Source organism: Anastrepha obliqua, chromosome 4, assembly GCF_027943255.1.
Source record: "Anastrepha obliqua isolate idAnaObli1 chromosome 4, idAnaObli1_1.0, whole genome shotgun sequence".
Classification (NCBI taxonomy): domain Eukaryota; kingdom Metazoa; phylum Arthropoda; class Insecta; order Diptera; family Tephritidae; genus Anastrepha; species Anastrepha obliqua.
Window position 1 is genome coordinate 37,053,856 of NC_072895.1, and position 22,300 is coordinate 37,076,155.

The window sequence follows — 22,300 nt, forward strand, 5'->3', positions numbered from 1 at the left end:
TTGTAAATTGTAATTTTTGACTCTTCCGAATCAAAAGGTTGCCAACCCCTGCTCTAGATGTAGTCTAAGGGGCCGTATCAGGTTAACCGCTGTCACGTCCAGCCTTTCTGCTAATAACATAAAAGTCGTTTATGCATCAAAATACTCGACCAAAGTTAAACTGTCAATTTGCCTGCTTTGAGTTGAAGGAACCATCATTTAGAATTTCAAAATACTTTTGTATGTGTGTGAACACTACCTTTTTGCTTGTACTTACTTGAGTAGTACAAATAATGGGAAACGAAGAATGAAAATTTCAAACGCATTTGTCGCATTATTGAACTTAAGATTTTTTCTTTTGCTTAAAAAAATACAAATGTACGGCTATGTAAAAATTACGTGATTGACAGAAATATTGAGTTCGCGGACGTGAACGAATGCCAAAATTACAGTAAGACACAGTCACGAAGGTTTGTTGATTTTCTCTCAAACCTCTCACGTTTACGCGTGAAAAAGTGTGTTACGACATCTAACGTAGAAAATCACGTGTTTTGCTTACCTCTGCTTTCAAGTTGCAGTTACATCATCAGAAATAAATAAGTTTTCTGGTTAGTAGCTGATGAGTTTTAAATGCTTTGCTACCATTTTGCATGTCTTCTATAACTTACTATGCTGTAGCAGCGCTTCTTCATGATTCCGCTACCTGCGCTGACGTTTCTTAATTATATACATTCTTGAAATATTTTTAATGTTACAACTGCTTGATTCATCTTCAGTTTATCAGAAAGTATGCACGAGTTTGCTAAAATGGTACTAGAAGTGGACCCATTTAACAATCTAAAGAACCAAGTACGAGGATCGCTTGAAAAGTCCGTGCAAAGTCAGAGAGATGCCAGTATTGGCACGTATTGAAGTTACGTTTAGTTAGCAGCAACTCTCGGAAGAACATATACCAAGTTTCAGTTTTTTATTTCTTTGTGTTTGACATTCGTTTCAATCGAGAAGTCCAGTCGAGTGGGTTCCTTTTCCATCACACATCAGCAGTTGCGGTCACAAAATTAATGGACATAGGGTTCCATCTTGTTCTACACTCCTCCTATTCTCCAGACTTGACCTCCTCGGTTCTTTCGGCCTACTATTTGTTCACTAATTTTATTCAAACGAGGAGGTGATTGCAAAAAGGAATGGCTAATTTTCAGACTTGGACAAATTTTATTATGCGGAAGAAGTCAACAAACAAGAATAGCATTGGATGAAGTGTTAAGGGCCATATTTTCACTGATTTTCATTAAAATTATTTGAAATGAAGAAGTCAATATATTTTTAATATAAAAATTATTTTTTTTTATTTTAATCTTTAAAATGGCGGATATACACTCAATTCTTCCAAGAAGGAAGCGGGGCTTCTCAATCGGCGGGCATTGTAGCATCGGCGTCAGTGACCTGAATACAAAAAACCAAAATTTTGTATGTTTATTAATGTCATAATTTCTATATGAATAAAAAAAAATGGAAAAAAATTCGCGGAATAAAATGCTTAAAAAAACAAAAGATTAATTTTAGGGCGAATTTTCCTACTATTTTTACTTCGAATTATTTGCTATTAAAGAAGTGTGCGAAATTTCAGGGAGATCGGTCAATAACTTTTCGAGTTATCGTGTACGCCAATTCGAAATATATAGTTTTGAGAAAAACGCGTCTAAAGTTTGAATACATAACTATACCTCTCCCAGCGCAACGAATAGAGTGGTCACGGTCAACGATCTATAATATAAAAAAATACATAAATTGACGTTCTAAAAATTTTTCGACATATTCTTAAAGGATTATACTAACATTTTATAAAAAAAAAAATTTTTTCGAATTTTCACAGGTATCTGTCCCCTTAAAGAATCATATTAGCATTTTATGAAAAAAAGAAAAAAAAAATTTTTTTCGAAATTTTACATCTGTCCCCTTAAAGCCTAAAAGGAGACTATGCCGAAAAATAGAAAATTACGCCAAATAATTACGTGATTTTTATTTGTACAGAACTTTTCAAACGACCCTCGTATATTTGAAAATATTTTGTGGCTGCTGACACACATAAACATTTGTCGAACCATTAACAAAATTACAAGAATAAAAATAAAATACGGAATGAGATGGAATATGATATGAATAAATCCTAATGCACATCTAAGCCATCTAGCCAAGTAATGATGTGCTGTTTGTGTATGTTACCATTGCACAATTGCACACAATACATTTACATACATAAAAACATATTTCTCCCTGTTAAGTATGCGAGACAGAGTTTACGCTATTCACGCCAGACTCAAAGGGAAATCCAATATAAAAATATCGGCAGAAACAAATGCAGTCAGCCGTATGTAGGCTATGCAGCATCAACAAGTCGCAACGCCACAAAGTATGCCACAAGTTAACGTATCGGCATCGGTAACCGAGACTGGCATAAAATGCAGTGAAATAAGTGTAAAAGCGCACATCCTCCAAATGTGTTACGTTCGCTGTCCCTTCGCAAGAATAGGTGACTTGCAGTAAATTGTGTCAAAAGACGGATCGAATTGAAATTTTCGGTTTTATTTATATTTCTGCATAACTATAAAATTCAATTAAATTGAGAGAAAATATAAGAATTCAAGGAAACCACCTTCATTGATTTATGTTAATGTGATTTATTGTCTTATGTAATTAGTGATTTTATTAAAAGTGCAACGAAATTCAAACTTCATTAGCAGATTATACTCGCATTAGGAATGAAAATGTAAAAGGATTTTCCAGTTCATGCAGCAATTCATAGTTTTGCATAAGAAGTAGGGCAGTTGCACAGATTGGCTGTCAATGGTTTCATCATTTAAACTTTGACACAAACATAATTAGATATAAAAGAAAATACATATTACATAAGGTTTAACACAAGTTTCAAGAAAAGCCTGGATCGCAGGAAGTAGTATATAACACTTATGTTCACAGTTCTGTAATTGTCTACTCAACTTTTCTTTCTTTCAAAAAATCTCCTGGATATGACAAAATCAATGGGCAAATATTAAAAGAACTACATGACGATGGAATAATATACTTAAGAAACATCTTTAACTCATCCATTAGGCTAAAATATTTCCCCCTTCCATGGAATGCTTCAGAAATAAACCATCATCATATAGACCTATAAGCCTCTTACCAATTCTTTCAAAACTATTTGAAAACTGAATACAAGCGAAGAACATAATTCCCTCCCACCAGTTTACACTCCGACATAAGCACTCGACCATTCAACAAGTGCACCGAGTAACTAACAAAATCATTTATGAAATTGACAAGAAAAACTACTGTGTCGCAACTCATCTCGACGTAGGGAAGGCTTTTGACAGCGTATGGCACCCGGGACTACTATATAAGTTAAAACAAATATTCCCACTTGACCAGTACCACAAGGCAGCGTACTGCGACCATTGTTGTATATTATTTACACATATGACATTCCCTATCCAAATGACGACAGCATGATTGCTACTTTCGTCGACGACACAGAATTAATTACGTCTGATAGGAATATAAATATCGCTTCATTGAAGCCCCAAAGTCAAATTGACACATTGTTGACTTGGTTTGCAAAATGGGGAATCCAAGTAAACACAGACAAAATGGTCCAAGTAATACCATATATACCAACCGCAAACATGACCATCCTACGATAACAATTAATAACACAATCATCACTCAAAACACGAAAGCTAAATACCTGGTCATGATCATTGACGCAAAACTGACATGGAAGGACCACATAATCCAAAAAAGGAGCGAAGTAAAAAACAGAATCAGACAACTGTGTAGGCTACTCAACAAAGACTCAAAACTGTCAGTATACAACAAACTACTAATATATAAAACAATGATAATACCCATCTGGAGATACGGCATAGAACTCTGGGGGACAGCATGCAAATCAAATAGTCAAATAATTCAACGACTTCAATCAAAAATTTTAAGGACTATCGTAATTGCATGCAATGGTGGACAGCACTCGAAAAACGGTGTAGAGTAACCACAATTGATCGAGTCCAAAGAACAGCCTGCCTCCTGATAACAGGATGCTTAGGTACAACACCTACTAAGACTCTAAATACGTTTCTTCACTTGTTCCCTATCGATCTGGCTGGCAAAACGATTGCAGCGAAAGCAGCGACACGCATGGGCTTTGGAATCTTTTCCAATTCCCCTCACATCAATCTGTCATTTAGATTACCCGACTACTGTAGTGTATTCCAAGCGGAAGTATGCGTTATCTGGTATGCTGCGAATACTATCTTAGAAGAAAGAATATCACTAGAGGATATCCGCTTTTTCACTGACAGTCAAGCGGCCGTTCGAGCACTCAGCTCCTCTTATACCCACTCAGATGTGGTTCGATCCTGTCTCTTATCTCTTAACGAGATAAGTGTTCAGAATTATGTCCAAGTTATCTGGATACCGGACCACAGTGGATTCGAAGGTAACTGCAAAGCTGATGAGCTTGCGAGAGCTGGAGCTGCGCAATCAAATGTTAGTAACTTACCCACTATCAACACTCCGCTCGCAACATGTAAAATGATCATTGATCGAGAATTTCGCAGCATTGCTGATCGGAGGTGGCGAGTGGAAACTACTTGCGTTACGACCAGACAAATCTGGCCATCCTACAATCTGAAACAGACAAAAACCTTTATAAGTCTTTCGAAACACGAACTAAGGCATATAATATCTCTTATCACCGGCCACTGCCTTTTGGGCACTCACGCACGTCGGCTCGGGGTTCCTCAAAACGACCTGTGCAGATACTGCGTGGACGAAGATGAGGAAGTATCGAGCAGACATTTGCTGTGCAGTTGTCCCGGTCTAGCCAGAAGTCGGCTCGCTCTTCTAGGCTCCCCAACAATTGACAATCTTCAGTACTAATTAATATCTTTGACCAAAATCTATAATAAAAATCTCGGTTAGGTTGGGAAATCATACAATATAATGAGCTCTAGGGCAATACAACGGACCCAACTTGCGGTCTATGTGGCACTCCGATGCGGGGTCACCCTTAAACCAACCAACCAACCATCGTAAATGCACCCTGGTATATAACAAATAAAGACTTATACCGCGACCTAAAAATTGATCCCATAAAATACGTAATTCAGAAATACAGCACGAAACACTCGCAAAAATTACTAACCCATTCGAACAAAGACGTACAAGAAATACCACACATGGAGCTGACGTAGAAATTAAGACTAAAGCGAATCACACCAGCAGCATTAGCAGATACAAAAACTATTTTGACAAACTAAAACTAAGTATATTACTGCTGCTATTAAATGTAATGTGTGTATATTAAATGTGAGCTATGTAACTATTCATTGAAACATGTTATTTAAATACTGATTTCAAGTAACAATTAATCTCCCACCTAAGCTATAAAAAAGTACTAAGTGGCCATGGACAGATGTATCAGATGATAATAAAAAAAATTGCGATGTAAAAACAAAAACAAAGCGTTTCTTTTAAATGGAGCAAATGCACACGACCTCTGGAAAAAAATGTCTTTAAAAGCACGCTATATTCGTTTCCGTCTTACCACCCACATTTTATCTTTCCTATCTCTCTATTCTTTCTACTGAAATCTATCCGGGTGTAGTACAATGCTCTCCTGGCTGAATGCTTGGACCTAATCTAATCTATCGTTATATTTGAGTAACTTAAGACTTGCATATATATATAAATGTATATATATGGTATACCCTTATTAGGTGTTTGGCCAGCTTCTGCTCTATTCACAAAATCTAGAGATCGTTGGCGGCATCTTCGGTCGTTAATTCTTTCGAAATGTGGGAGAAGCTACCGTTACGGTGAATGGCGAGCGCAATTGGCCATGCTGACTGAATTTTTGTTTCCGAAAACTAATTAGCTAAACATCGACGATATTTGGTTGCAACAAGAGCGCGCAACTTGGCACACAACGCGCTTAACAAGCGATTTATTGCAATATTCAAGCCACCTTTGACGCCATACGCCCAGATTAATTGGAAAAAGTAGTCGAAAATTGGACTGATCGAATGGATCATGTAAATCGTAGCTGCGGTGGACATGTGCCAGATGTCATATTCAAAAAATAAACGCCATGAAATGATCAACCAGATTATAATAAAAAATAAAAAAAAATCATTCCAAAAATATTTCTGTTTTATTATCATTTTGAGTTCTGAAGCTTTCAAAAAATATAAAGGGTGGTTAAACTTCAAGGGCCGATGTTGAATGTGAGCCAAACCTAAACGTCAACGACACCGTGGGACTTCTTTCTTTGGGATTATTTGAGAGAAAAGGTGTACGTCGATAAGCCAGCAACAATTCAAGAGCTAAAGGATGAGATAATTCGGCACATTAACGACATAGAACCTCAACTATGCCTCAGCGTCATCGAAAATTTGGACCATCGGATGGAGGTGTGCCGCCGAGGCCGCGGCGGCCATTTGGCCGATATTTTGTTCTATACGTAATTGAGCCATACCAGTATTATAATAATAAAGAAAAATGACAATAATTTCATAAAAAATTGTATTTTATGCAAAATCAACTCCGGCTCTTGAAACTTAACCACCCTTTATATAAATAACGCGACAGTCTCGAAAAGTAGTTGCAATTATACAAGGTGGTGCAAAATTAATCATCAAATTTTGTTTCTCAATAACATTTTTACCTAATTAAAAAAAAATTGTTAAAATTATACATTTGCGATAGGATGATTAATTTTGCGCCGCCTCGTAATCACGTATCAATTTTTGATTCTTCAAAATGCAAATTCAAATTTTAAATTTACATGCACCTTTAGCGCATAAATGCATCTGAGATTTCGAAATATGTAAATGTTTTCGAAGTGAGAAAAACAAAACACATCACAGCACAAAAATGTTATTGCTTACTCCACACATACATACATATTAACATGCCCACGTAGTTAGAAAATGCCAAATTTCATAGCCCATTGAGTTGCATATTCGGGGCGTGAAAGTGAGTTTGATGTGTGCGAAACGTACGAAACGTGCCGGACCGAAGAACCCTTAACTAACCCACACCAACAGCAAATAAATACTAACCAAATACTGCCAACTTTGGTGTCTACGCGCATGGGACGTGACGCGCACGAAATATAAGTTGTGCGGAATTAGAAAGCACTTAAGAGGGGCGAAATGCAATGCGCTTTTAGATCGAGTCTTCCTGTAAGCCATCGGGTTCAAATCGACTCGGCAACAAAGCGTCAAACTCCCGCTTGCACTTTTTTCTTAAACTTATTCCAAATCGCAGTGAACAAACAGTAAACAAATGAAATCAAATTGGGAGTGCCTATGAGACAAGGGAAAAAGTTAACTGATTCGATTTCATTTCCATGAATTCCGGAAGGAATTTTTTTTCATATCAAAAACTAACTTACAAGTAATTATTTATTTACTTATTTAGTTAACTAAACAAACGGAAGCTTCTTACAGACTAATAACAGAATTCAGTTTAGTTACTAATTAATAAAAGAGAAGGGAATCCAATGAATTTTAACCCTTTCCGGCCAAAATTGTAGACCTACATTTTTCTTTCACAAAGTACTACTTCAAAATGTTACTAAATGAATTGTTTAAGTAGAATTTTTATTCTCTAATTTTCACTAATATTCTTTCCCTGTAAACTAGAAGAAATGTAACATTTTATGTCATTCATTAAAACGAAACAAGTAAATTATAAGATAAATTTATTTTTTATTGAATTATTTAGCTTGAATCTGTTTTTTATAGTCTGTAAGAAATACTGTATTTTTAGGTTATTAAATAAATAAATAAAAATATAGAATTGTCCCTTAAACACTTTTTATGGATGTTTGGCCGAGCTCTCGTACTCTTTGTAGAGGAGCTACAGTTTTATGTCGCCTCCGAACGGCAGATAGTTTAATATTTATCACGCGCCAGCCTATTCGGATACGGTAGCGGATTTAAATTAAATATGTTTTATATATTGGGTTGTTTGGAAAGTAATTTCGTTTTTTCCCGACAGAGGTTTTATTTGTATTTTGTAACAGCTAACTTCAAACTTAAGTCGCATTCTCATTATATGTTTTGACAGCTGATATAGCAAGGCTTGTATGTGAATAAGTTCAATTGATTTTACGCAGTAGTTGTTGGTCATATTTTACTTTTTTTATTATAGAAAAGATAAAATCGCTGTCTGGCTTGAACAGGCTTGAAAGAAATTAACCGATGTGTATGGAGAAGATGTGTTGGCAATACGCCAGTGCCAGAATTGGTTTGCAAAATTTCGATCCGGCAATTGTGATGTCGAAGATGCACCACGTTCTGGAAGGCCGGTTGAAGCTGATAAAGACGCAATAAAGTCATTAGTTCATGTACACCGGCGAATAACAATGAGAGGTTACATTTATCGAATTCAACTGTTTATGACCACCTGAAAGGCCTGGGTTTAGCTTCGAAGCTCGATATATCCACAAAAAAAACAAGATTATAATACTTTCAGAACTACCTAATAAATTTGAAAATCAATGCGCAATGCTTTTGTAAAAGTTGATTTAAAAGGTTTAAATGCAGAGAAAGTGAAAGTTTTTATGCGTAAAGAAAACATTTTAAGTCAAGATTAAGTACAAAATGGCATAATTTTTTAAAGATTATTATATTAAAAAATTTTTGATTTCATATATTTTTCCTTGTGAAATGTAATAATTTTATTCTGTGTTCTCTTGCGTATAAATTGTCAAATATCAACGCGGTTTTTGAGGCACACGAAACTAACACTTTTTTATTCCAAAATTAATTGGGCTATAAAACTGTATACACGCAATTTTTCTAAAACTCGAATTAAAAGTTTTATTGATTTTTTTTAAACTGGAACATTAATTTATATGATTTTTGTAGGAGAACGAACTATTCATATATTCATAAAAAATCATTCAAATTAATGCAGAATTAAATAAATTGTAAAAACTTGTCAATAAGTCCTAGTGCTTTACTTAATTAACACAGTATAGTGCACAATAAGCACATATGTATGTATGTATGTAAGTTCCAAAGCCCATGTAAAAATGTATGCGCTTATAAGCGTATGATTTATGTATATTTGGATGTTTAAATTTTAATGAGCAGTGCAAGTGCAATATCTATTGCTCAATCGGTCGGTTTGCTGTTTGTTTGTATGTTTCGGTGCGTCTATTACGTATGTAATGCGCTGTGAATGCTAAGTAGTTCAAGGGCGCCGTTCGCACAACATTCGCTTAACCAAATTCAACTTGACTCATTGGCGCTCCGCCAGACTGAAGGTATTCAATTAAATTCATTTTTAGTTTCTAATTACACCACCGTCTAGCTTTAAGCGCACACTGCCCATTTATGCATGTCATTTCAGTATAGGCGAAGTGTAATTCATATTTTGGTAATGCTTACATTGAGAATAAAATTGACGTTGAGAATAAGTGGATATAAAAATTAGAGGCGACGGGGTCGGGTTGTTATTTCCATGCCTTTTAGGTCTTCTTTGTCTACTTCATGCAAGTACACAGGTGTATATGTTTTACATACATAATTTCCCTGCTAAACCAACGAATCGTAAATTTATTCTAGTCAATCAATGTGAATCACGTAATAAATTATTTATAATATGTAAGCATACACCATAAATTTTTTATTTTGAAATTGCATAATTACATATTTTATATTTTATTTTTTTCTCGAAATATTAATTATGTACCGTAAGAATTGAAGAAGAATGACTTTAAAATATTTTAATTAATAAATAATTTGAAATAGGTTAGAGAGAAAGCACGCCGAGCGAAAATCGGTAAATTTCGAACTAAACCCTAGCAGGTAATAAGAAAGTCTATGGTTCCTCTAAAGGGGAATGAAATTTTCTCACATTAAATGTGTGCGCAAAACGAATTTGCCTTAACCCGGTCTATGACCGATGCACTTTTGCAACAAGTTCCGACAGGTGGAGTGACCCAAGCCCCATCGTAAAATTACATTTTATTTTTTACAAGAATATTTCATTTTTTAATGTGAACTTCAGTCAAAAATGTTTAGTTTTTAAGTTATATAAAATGAAGCACATGCATTGTTAAATTTATTTATTTATAACGAGGAAAAACAATAAATTATTTTTACACGAAATAAGGGCCATCGGCTCGATTGCTAAATTAGTATCTTCAGGTGTTAGTTCAAAGTCGGTTGTTGTTCTAGCATTTCATCAAGCCTAGCTAGTACTGTGTAGCCACCGGTCATCATCCAAGGTTGATAGATTATCATTTTTTTTGTTTAGCTGTAGTGAAAAATGAATGTAAGGGGTACTTTGGCTGCCCCGCCACTTGGGAGATTCTGCAGCCGAATTCCGCACGATCATTTCACTCATATTCACAAACTCGTCCAATCAGTCTTTGTTCAGATAACAACGAAGTGTTGTCATTGGTTGATATTTTTCGTATATCTCAGTTTTTTCGTAAACAAACCGCTTCGTGACTCAAGCAACGTCAGCCAATCAGCTAATTCTGTAAAATTCGCTCAGGGCCGAATAACGGGTCGTTTCGGTAACGTAGAACGGACTGTCGTGGGAACGTTTAAAAGTCGACCATTTGATCCATTGTAATATTATAAAAGAAAGAGAGCATGCAAATTTAAATGCGTTTGGTGTGCAATGCCTTTAAATTAAAAATAATAAAATGAAGACGTATTTTAATTTTGTACAGGAGACCGTCTAGATCGCCATACGAACAAAAAAAATTAGAAACCTTCAGCTCTGTATTTAAAGCTTATATTGAGTAGATTTCCGCACCGCAAAAAAAATATTTTTAGATCCTTCCTAAAGCTGGTAATTTGTTGTTCAATTTAAAAATAACAATATTTCATTACTTTAGTCTTCAAGACTTCAATAATTTTTTCTTATTGTCCTTTTGAGCTCCGAATTGATTTTTATATACATAGTTGGCTCAGTTAAACGGAGTTGTATCCTCGTAAAATATCCCTTTTGTTTCATCAAACTCAAGCAAATAAAAATTCATTAAACGCTTGTCTTTAAACTGTACAAAAAATGTATACACAAAAAAGTTATGGCACTTCAAACAATTACCGTCTCATATAGAACAATTAAACCTTAACCCTTTGCTTTACAAAAACGTAAAAGAGATGAAATATTATCACGCCACTCCATAAGTTCGTGCGTTTTTTAAAGGTAGTTTTAAAATTAATAAAAAAGATGTTTAAAGTATTTATTAATCAATAATATGGTTTCCTTCATTATTTACAATGTCTTCCCAACGTTTAGGCAAATTTTTAATTCCCAAAAAATTGTTTGTCCTTGGAGACAAATACTTTTGAGGAGTAGTTCTTCTTACTCATATGGGATTGAAGTCCACGGAAAAGGTGAAAATCACAAGGTGCAATATCCGGAGAGTATGGTGGAGGCGGCATTAGCTCCCATCCGAGCTCGTTCAGCTTGCCTAATTTTTGCCTTGTGGTATGAGGTCTTGCGTTATCGTGGTGAAACAAAACTTTGCCTCTATTCACTAAAGACGGTCGCTTTTTGTTAAGTGCGTCATTCAGGTTTGATAGCTGATGGGAATAATAATCAGCAGTTGTTTGAACAGTGTTTATTTCTGCAACAGCAGTTGTTGCATTTTTACCACTTTTATAAAATAAAAACTTAAAAAAAATAAAAATAAAATACAAAATATGCCTCTTGTACGCGTTCGAAGATTCCATTTTATTTTTTAACAACATGTGCTTCTATCCCCGATTGAAATCATATTGAATGCACAATATATCAAAAAAAATATGAATAGTCCCGTTATGTATATATATATTTTTTGTATGCAAAAATCGTACAACGGTGAAATTATGGGCTGCCCTGATACTTCTATGCCTACAATAAGAGTCTCGTATCAGACATGTAATGACTTTTTCTGGCCAAAAGTGAGAACACCGTATCAAATACGAGATTTTTTTTTACGCACAAGAAAAGCTTCCATCGGAACTGGCGCACACAATCATCGCTCGATTAATAAGGCAAGGGGTTAAATGCGCGACTTGTGTTTTTTTTTATTTAAAATAATATACATTTTGTTTAAGAACCTTTTCGGAGCAGATTTACAAATAATTGCTTCATTAATTACATAAATCGAAATTGAAATGAAATGAATTACTTTTAGTCTTATCTCTTAGTCGTTTTATTTGGATGAAGACGCATGTCGAACCCTTGATGATATGCCTAAAGAGTTGGATGTTGACAGATCAACCGTCGGTAAACGTTTGCAAGCAATGGGAATGGTCCAGAAAGCAGATTACTGGGCGTCACATCAATTGAAGGAGAAGGATATCGAAAGACGTTTGGTGACGTGTGAGATACTTCTTGAGCACCAGAAAAGAAAAGGTTTTCTGCATCTGGCGATGAAAAATGGATATATTATGATAACCCTATGCGTCAAAAAAGTTGGAGCCTGCGAAAAATAATATTCATGCTTCAAAGGTTATGTTGTGCATCTGGTGATATCAGAAGGGTATCATCTATTATGAACTCCTTAAACGATCTGAAACCATCATTGGCGATCGTTACCGACTGCAGCTAATGCGTTTGAATCGAGCTCTCAAAGAAAAGCGGCCAGAATGGGACGGTAGACATGACAAACTGATTTTGCTGCATAAAAACGTCAGGCCACACATTGCTAAATCGGTCCAGAAATATTTAGAGAGAGTAAATGAGAAGATCTTGATCTTAGGCGGGATTGCTAAGAAAAAATTCTTAAATGCAATGAGAATTGCAGCTTTCTTGAAAAACGTTGAAAAAAGTGAAGGGTGATAAAATGACAATTTTTTGTTTTTATGAACAAAATGTGAATTTGAGGACGTAGGATTATTTGAAAGCTCAATTATCACAGAATGCGGGAGGAAAATGTGACAATGCGAACAAGAATTCAAGTAGCAAAAAAATGATATTACACAAACAACACACGAATAAATTGCACAAATGTGATACACAGCGATTTCAAGGATGATAGATTACCAGATTTGGTCATTCGAAGCAAAATTGTGAGAGTAACTTATTCCCATACCCAATAATTTGTGAATAAGTCACAAGTAACAAAATACCTCAAAAGCTTGGTTTATCTTTGAAATTACCAGTAGGTTATTAAATTAGTGCATTATCAAATTGGTTCTTTATTCCTCCCTGGAAACGTAAAATATAGTACAAGATGGAGTGATCCCAACAAGCAATTACAGTAAATATGTAAATCAAGATCCAAACCCGTTCCAGCGCTAATCGATGAAGCTATGTAACCTTGGTTGTAGTTTGCAGAAACAAAATTTGCAGTATATTTCTTTCTCATCTTCAGCAATCAAATCCTTTCTTTCAACCAAACCGTTCGAGTCTGCTGAGCCTTGCGTCCGAATATTAAAATTCCTGCCCTCGCTTGTCATGTTTCGGCTCTGCTCATCTGACAAAAAATTTGGCTGTGAAAACAACAACAAAGTTATCGAGACAGCTTCGCCGCTGGCGAGTATGGTTATACTTCGTAGAACTGGTATAATTCACTATTTTCAATGCTGCCAATCTCTCTTCTGGGCAAATTTCAAATTGCGAGATTACTCATACGAGTAATAAAACAATATCCTTATTTTGAATTACGCCTATTTCAACTAACGTTTGTTTAATACTTTAAGTAGTTGTATGTATAAGTGGATATGTGCATATATATGTGCGTACCAAGCATCATTCAAGCCGCATTTAAGCGTCAACATAGCTCTGCTGACTTTGAAAATTTGTTTTAGCATAAAATACATTGCTTGCCCCAAAGCGATACTAATATTACTAATAAAACGCTTTAATAATATTTATTTTTAATATTTGTTTTTCTCTTGTTCATTTTCAGATCGCCTTCAGAACGTTCTGGAAAAGGCTGTTGCGGTCAATGGTTTGCTGGCCCACCGCTGCGTGCCTTGATTGCTGTGGTTGCTCTTGGTGGTGTGGCCTGCGCTTTGGGCGGCGCAGCGCTGGGTGCAACAGGTCTCGCGGGGCCTCCCAACTCGCATCTTACTGCTGCTCTTCTAATGATAGGTATGGCTTATGATTTTGTGTTTCAAATACCCACATGCAGCGTTGATTATAGATATTTAAAAGAAATGTTGGTATAAATTTAAAAATGCTTTCTTATTGCAAGTCTTTTTAAATAATAAACTAACTCTTAGAAGACGAAGTAATCAATATACTATATAAAATGTGATCAATTTAGAGATATTTGATTTTAAATTTAAATAAAACAACGAAATATTATTTTTGGGTAGAACCATTCATGGCATTTATCTTTTAAAGAATATCTCTTTTAAATTTTTACCGCAGCTGCGCCGTAATTCGGCCATCCGTAAACCATTTTTGATCAACTCGCTGGAGGGCTTCGGTTGGTATTTCGCGAATAACTTTAGTAATGTTGGCTTCCAATGCCTAAGTCGAAGTTGGTTTATCCACAAATAAAAGTCCAAAGGGCTGGTTCGTGACAAGAGATAAATTACTCACCGAAACGAGGATGCAGAAACTTCATTGCTTCACGAGCTGCATTTCACATAGGACCGTCTTGTTGGAACCAAATGTTGTGGAGATCAGGGGCTCAATTTCCGGTATGAAGAAGTTGTTTCTCATGGCGCGTTAGCGTTCGCCATTCACTTTTACATTGGTGCCAGCCTCGTCTTTGAAGAAATATGAGCCGATAATTCCTTCAGTCCATAAACCGTACGAAACGGTAGTTTTCAATGGATGTAATGTCTGCCTGTGATTAACTTCGGGTTGCTCTTCAGCCCAAGTACGGTAATTTTGCTTATTGACGTACCCAATTAGCCAAAAATTGGCCTCCTCGTTGAACAAAATTCAGGTCCCAAAACGCGGATCTTTAGCGATATTTTCAAGGGCGCAACGACTATAATTATGACGGTTTGGAGGTCGGCCGGTTTCAAATCTGGCATTTGCTGCATTTTATATGTTTTCAAGCCAAGATCTTTTGCGTAAAATCGCCTAAGTAGTGCCATAAGATTGGCCATGTTGTTGAGATCAGCACCGAATCGATTCTTCCGGATCTTCGGCAAAACTCTCATTTACAGCCGCAATATTTTCTTCACTTCGGGAGGTACGTGGTCCAATCTGTCGAGTATCATCCAATAATTTAAAATTTTTTTAAATTTTGCCGATGGCTTGCCGAATAGTTCGTTCGGTAGGACGGCTACGTGCACCATAAGTTGGCCTCAGCGCGTTGAACTCTTTTCACAGAGCGTCGATTTGCGTAATACAATTGTACGATTTGTAAACGCTGTTGAGACGTAAGTCTTTCGATGATGAAATGTCAATGAATACTGAAAAAAATTTTGTATTTAGCTTGGCAAGACTACCGTCAGGTCTGTAAAAAAAAACCCTTTTGGAAAAAGTACCTCCAATCTGATCACCCGTTATGTTTTTGCTTTCAGCAGTTTGTCGTTCGCTTTTTATCTTTACCGCATCAAGTTCGATTCTATCCCGCATCTTTTCGATGGCATCCCTATTCTTCAGTTGTGAGGCTCACTTACTTACTAAGGCCTGTGCCTGTGTGACGCTTTGGTATACCTTATTTCTTACTCCTTATTTTTATAGAATATTTAATAATTCATTTCCTCAAGTGAATATGGTTAAACATATTTATACAGGGTGGCCGACATCGCTTACTACTTCTGTTAGTATCGGAGTGGCGCAATTAGTCCAATAATAGTGACTAATGACTGCGGCCTGAATAGCGACATTACGCTGGGCGAGTTTTTGAGAAGCCACCCCAGTTGAATGGCTTGAATGTAATGCCATTCAAATTGGGGAAATACAAAAGTTTTGTTTAGCCCTTACATCACCTGCTGGCAGGCTTTGATTTGCTCATAAAAGAAAGGCTAAGATGTTGCTGGACGGCCCATTAACCGGCAATTGTAACAAACTTGAGTACAATGGTGATAGTTGCCAAATGGTGTTTTTTTAGCAGTGGCATGGCACGCCACATACATACAGACATGTATTCATTCCATTTTATTCATATACAGAGGTACATAAATATATATCTAAATGTGTTTGTATGTATGTAAGAAAGCTAAAAATGTATTTAAGTACGTGCAAAACATTGTATTTGTCAGGCAATCTTCATGTGACAATTACAAACGTAATTGTCTGTTTTTGTTAAACTTTGCGCTTTTTTTAGTTTCGTCTTTGTTGTAAGTCGGCCAACAAAAAATCCGTATCGTCTTCACCTCTCGCCCCAGAGCTACTTAAAGCGCGTTGTAACAAGCCAGCTCACGTTTCTGTGGCGTGTTTTATTTTGCCGTCAAATACTCTAACCTGGCCAATTATACTGTCCGCCCGTCAATTTGCCCCTGCCAGTCACTTGGTCATTTATGAAAAAAAAACCTATTAAATACAATAAATTGTTACAAATGACGCAATCTCGAAACTTAATTGTTTGTTGTTGCATTTTTACTTGATTATGCACAAATGCACGAATACATACATACAGATGTTGCGAAAAAAACGAGCGAATAATTGTCACATCAAAAAGCACCTTACGGTCTAAATAAACAGCTGCTAATGCGAATCAAAATAAAAATGTGTAAACTGAATAGCCGGGAGTTGTTAAGTTTTCCAAGTAAATTACCATTTTTAGGTGAAAATTCCTCTAATTAGTCTAAATCTTTATTAAAAAAATGAGAGCGTTTTAAACGAAGATCACTTGGAAAGATAGAAAACATATTTGAGCACCTGCAGACAGCTGGTCTGTGGCTGAATTCTAAGAAATACTCGTTCTTCCGAAAAGAGGTCAAATACTTACGAGATAAAATAACAGCGAAAAAAATACACTTTGTTCAAGAAAAAATTGTAGCAGCCAAATAGTAGCCGCGACCGGAAAATTTGCCTGAGCTACGCGTCTTTTGGGGTTATGCACATTTTAGAGGCACTTCGTACCTGATTTTGCCGCCATCGCGAGTCGCTTAACCAAACTCAAGATTTTCAGTAGGGTGCGGAGTAAGAGAAGGCTTTCGTGCAGTTATTGTCGCTTAACACCGTTTCTGGACCGAAGTTTATGTTGGACACAGATGCTAGCGGACATGGCATTGGCGGAGTACTATCACAAATAATAGACGAGAAACAGAGAAAGAAACTAATGAAAATTGTATCTTTAAATGTGCAACGAAACATTTCTTGGGTCTATAAAAAGGCAAACTATGCGTCCTTCATAGTACCCAAAAAAGGAAAAGTCGCTATGTCGATAGCTCTGCTTATGAGAGACAAACAGCTCTCGGCTAGTGAAGTGATGTTGAAAGAAAAGGCCAAAAGTAGAAAAAATTGGTTTGAATTTGATACCAACAGTGGATGGCTTCAAAATTCCGAAAAGAGATACATATGAAATTCGGGTTGGCTTTCCATTACTATCACGAAAGGTTTGCTTATACGAGGGAGGTTCAATAAGTACCCGTGTTAGAAATGAAGACACCATTTTTTCAGAAAAAACTTATTTTTTATTTGTCATCTTTGCCCCCTTTTAGAAAGATACACTTCTCTCAACGCTTCAGCCATTTTTTTTACCCCTCCAAAAAATTAGATTTGTCGAACTCTCCAAAATACGCCTCAGTCTCAGCGATGGCTTCCTCGTTTGAACTAATTTTTTTCCGCGAGCCATTCCTTCATGTTAGAGAAGAAGAAATAGTTGCAGATAGCCAGATCGGGTGAATACGGGGGCGCGACAACAATTTACAATATAACAAATTTCATGAAGTTTGGCGGCGACAACTTCGGGTGAATGTGCTGATTCGTTATCGTCTCTTTTGAGTTTTTAAATTATATTTTTTAATAAGCATAGTTCTTGCGCCTTTCTCAAATAGAAACTATCTCGTAAAAATGAACAGACTTGGTGTTAATTAGTTCATATTATCGCGAGCTTACTGTAATGGTACTATTAAGGATTTTCCCTGGTTTACGATTTTTTTCAATTAAATATCAATTTAGCTTTACAAACACGCACTTTTACTATTTTTATGCAGTTATATAATCCAACAAGCCGGTGATAAACAAAAAACAAAATCGATTCGGTCGGCCTCTATCTTCTACTGCTACTTCTTTTCAACAACCAAAATATGCATTTCAGTACAGTAATTTTATAAGTTCTATTTATTTTCAATAATTGCTAACTGCGTTGAAAATAACAGTCAGCTTGCTATGTTGCCACTGTTCGAATCAAATCCTTCCAGATGTTACATGGAAGGAAGAGTTCTCAGCTTTTAATGTAAAAAAATTCCTGATACAAGTATTATTTAATTATTGTCTATGTATACTATGAGTAAAATATTTTTAAGCCTAATAAATAAAATTGTGATAAAATAAACCTAAACACAAAAATGAACTTCTTCTTGAGCTGTTTTGTACTTAACTTTTTATGCGCCCTGTTCAATTTTATTTAATTTCTAGGTGTTGGTGTTGTATTGGTGACTGTGAGCGGTGCGGCGTGGAGAATGACGGCACCTGGTGGACCGCCGTGCCTTGGTTTAGGATCAGCAGTGGATTTGGGCCGTTGTGGGCGACGGCCATGCGGACGTGGTGGTGGTAACACACATGGCTTACTTTATCCGGAATTCCAGCACAGGCCACCACCACCCTCTTATCAAGCCAGCATGCAGGAATACCGGTTGAGGTTAGTAACTGCATTTAGGTACTCATTTTGTAACTCTGGTGCAAGAGTGTTGAATCTGAAGAAATCTTGAAGAAAATATCTTCATAAGAAAAAATTAGAAATCTTAATAAAAAGTATGCGTATCTAAAAAAAACATTTCAAACTTACACTTACAGATTAACAAGTTTTTATGAAAATTTATAGATTTTTTTTTTTAAGTTTGAAACTTGGGCTATATGCCCTTTCTTTCCATAAAAAAATTACAAATTAAATTGTATTAAATTAATATAAATTTTGTTATTGTTTTTTATTTTTTTCCTTTATTAATTACACCTGTCATATGAAACTGAGCAATTCTGTTTACATTGAGGAAAGGCGAAATAAATAAATTGCGAGAACTTGCAAATAAGTCGCTGTGTCCCCGTTTTTTTGTAAATTTTTTGCCTAATTTCAAAAATATTACTTTCAACAATTTTTTGGCAATAATCGATAATCTCTACACATTTGGATAATTACTAATTGGAAGGCAATACTTTGCCCCATCTGATTGTCGATGTAGAAAAAGTTAACTAAAATGCGGCTCAAATAAATGCAAGAGCTTAAATATTAAAAAAAATAAGCAGGGCTAAATAAAATAGTCCAATACCTGTCTGCAATATAAAAACTATGCATGCATATACTCTCGAATGAGCTGTATCTTTAACTGAATTATTTTAACCACTAATTGGTAATTTGAATACAAAAGAAAATATGTCCAAAAAACAATTTTATATGACCCGATCCGTTTACCAATGATTTTATTTTATTACTTTGTTGTTAATATTTTTAAATTAAATTAAATTAAATTAAATTATTCACTTCACTCTATTTCACTTCAGGCTTTTACTATTGGACCGCGACAGGCAAAATGGTGTTGTTCGTGGTAACTCTCCGCCACCGACATATCGGTCATATGCTGGCAGTTTGCTGAGGTAAATTAAACCGTTATACCCTTACTTACTAATTGGGTACATGAACAGGCACTTTGGTGTTAAAAACCTTTTACATAAATTATTTTTAATTCACACTCCTAAATAAATTCACATTCTTAAATAAAACAAAGCTATAGGGACTTGCAGATACTTTCTCGTGTATTTTTCTGTTTAAATCTTGACGTGGAGGTACCACTCTTATGGGTTACACAGTAAACTATTACATTGTTCTGAAGCCGACTGCGGTATTGTTGAGAGAAAGTTTTTCTGAAAGTCTGGACGGCTTATACAGGATGACCGGTGGCAGAATTAGGTTCTACATTTAAAGCTTCTCCCTAACCGCTGAGCGTATGAGCGGGAAGGACATCGCGTTAGCTTTGTTATTGGTGCGGCTTATTTAGTCACGATGTCCCTATAGACGGGTGAATAATGTGCGCTCGCAATCGATGCGTATTTCAATGCCAATGATTCGTGTGCAACTGCTCGTCGTAGATTTTGTTCACGCTGCATAATTCGACGTTCACATGATGCCCTAAGTGAAGATTTGATGCGTCCATAGGTGCGAAGGTTCCGGAAACAGCCCGCGGTAGAGAACAAATGAGCATATTGAACTCGTAACTCGTCCCTACAAGTTTACACGAAAATCCGCATCAGTCCGTGCGTAAAAGAGCGGCTGCCCTGGGACAAAAACTATTGTGCATGAAATATTGAGGAAGGATCTTCGACTTCTTCTTCTTTTTCTTAATTCGCGCTATGAACGCTTACGCGATTTTGGCCAAGTTTAACAAGGCGCGCCAGTCGTTTCTTTCTCGTGCTAACCGGCGCCAGTTGGACACACCAAGTGAAGCCAAGTCCTTCTCCACCTGAACTTTCCAACGCAGAGGAGGCCTTCCTCTTCCTCTGCTACCAACAGCTGGTACCGCATCGAATACTTTCTGTGCCGGAGCATTTGTATCCATTCGGACAACATGACCTAGCCAGGGTAGCCGCTGAATCTTTATTCGCTGCGCTATGTCTATGCCGTCGGAAAGCTCATACAGCTCATCGTTCCATCGCCTGCGATATTCGCCGTTGCCAACGTGCAAAGGTCCAAAAATCTTGCGCAGAATCTTTCTCTCAAACACTCCAAGCGTCGCTTCATCGGATGTTGTCATCGTCCAATCTTCTGGGCCATACGTTAGGACGAGCATGATGAGAGTCTTGTAGAGTGTTAGTTTAGTTCGTCAAGACTTCACCTCTTCAAAATTTGTGCAAGCACTTAAGCCGGCCGCCGTAGCCGAATGGGTTGGTGCGTGACTACCATTCGGAATTCACAGAAAGATCGTTGGTTCGAATCTCGGTGAAAAACCAAAGTTAAGAAAAACATTTTTCTAATATCGGTCGCCCCTCGGCAGGCAATGGCAAACCTCCGAGTGTATTTCTGCCATAAAAAAGCTTCTCATAAAAATATCTGCCGTTCGGAGTCGGCTTGAAACTGTAGGTCCCTCCATTTGTAGTACAACATCAAGACGCACACCACAAATAGGAGGAGGAGCCCGGCCAGTCATCCCTGAAGGTTTATTAGTGCGATTCTATTCAATTGCCGAATGCTTATGTATGTTCTGCGAACCAGTGAAAACTACCGTGTAACTGCTTACTAAAGTACGGACATGCATACATACGTTGCAACACTCCGATTGATTTGCAAACAAACACAATACGCCTCTTCTATTCGCCATTTCCCCGCTCGTTATCTCTTAGCTCGATTAACTTGACGAAATATTTGCATGCGAAATCAACAACAAAGTTATCGAGCAAGATTCGCCGCCAGCGAGTATAGGTATAGCTCATTAGACTGGTACAACTCATATTTACAAACACTTGTAATTTAAGGCGGCTCTATTCCCGCGTTGCCAACATACGTTCATTTATCCCAGTTGCTTCATCTATTCGCCACTTGCTAACTCTTGGCGAAAATAAAAGGCCTAATATACGAATACATATACCAGCGCTTCCCTAGAGCAATATTTTCCATCACTTTCCTTGTGTACTTTATATTTCAATATAGCAAGTAAAAATTTTCCTGGTAGCGGAATTGCTGAGTTAGCCCGCTAAAGCAGAAAGGTGGTTGATAAATTCATACGAGTGTTTTCAAATACGTCACGAATTGTACCACATAAATATGTGCCTGTGTGCGTAGAAGAAAAATATTTAGTTAGGAATAAAAGACATCCTTTATGTGACACTTTTACGCACAAAATTTACCAACTAATGCAATAAAAGGAACTTTTGTAATTAGAAGCCATTATACGATCAAAGCGGCAATTATGCATCAAAAAGTTATCTCGGTTTTGCCTGCGCAATGAAAATTAATTTCAGAGTATGCCAACGTTGTGACAATGACTGCTATTTCCTGGTGCTTCCTACTTCCCGGGCAGCAAACCCAACATTTGTGTTTTGCCGATAAAGTCACAATAAACGAAAAAACACATCTACTTGTATTCTCTATTCTTGCATCTGCGAGGCAGCGCGTCTAAATAAATGTAAAGGAATACCTATATTGATGTTTGCATGACTGTTGTGTCAACTTGCGAATAAGCCAATAATTTTCTTGGTACCCTTAAAATAAATAAAATATATTCATTGGAAG

General features: G+C 36.5%; 1 protein-coding gene across 1 annotated transcript in view; it reads left to right on the forward strand.

The window, feature by feature from the left end:
* LOC129245300 (uncharacterized) overlaps nucleotides 1-22,300 on the forward strand; it is a 106,877-nt gene that overhangs the window by 82,238 nt on the left and 2,339 nt on the right. Inside the window, exons 4-6 of the mRNA XM_054883382.1 lie at nucleotides 13,913-14,097; nucleotides 18,499-18,721; nucleotides 19,579-19,671. Coding sequence (XP_054739357.1) covers nucleotides 13,913-14,097; nucleotides 18,499-18,721; nucleotides 19,579-19,671 — 501 coding nt within the window. The remainder of the gene's footprint in view (nucleotides 1-13,912; nucleotides 14,098-18,498; nucleotides 18,722-19,578; nucleotides 19,672-22,300) is intronic.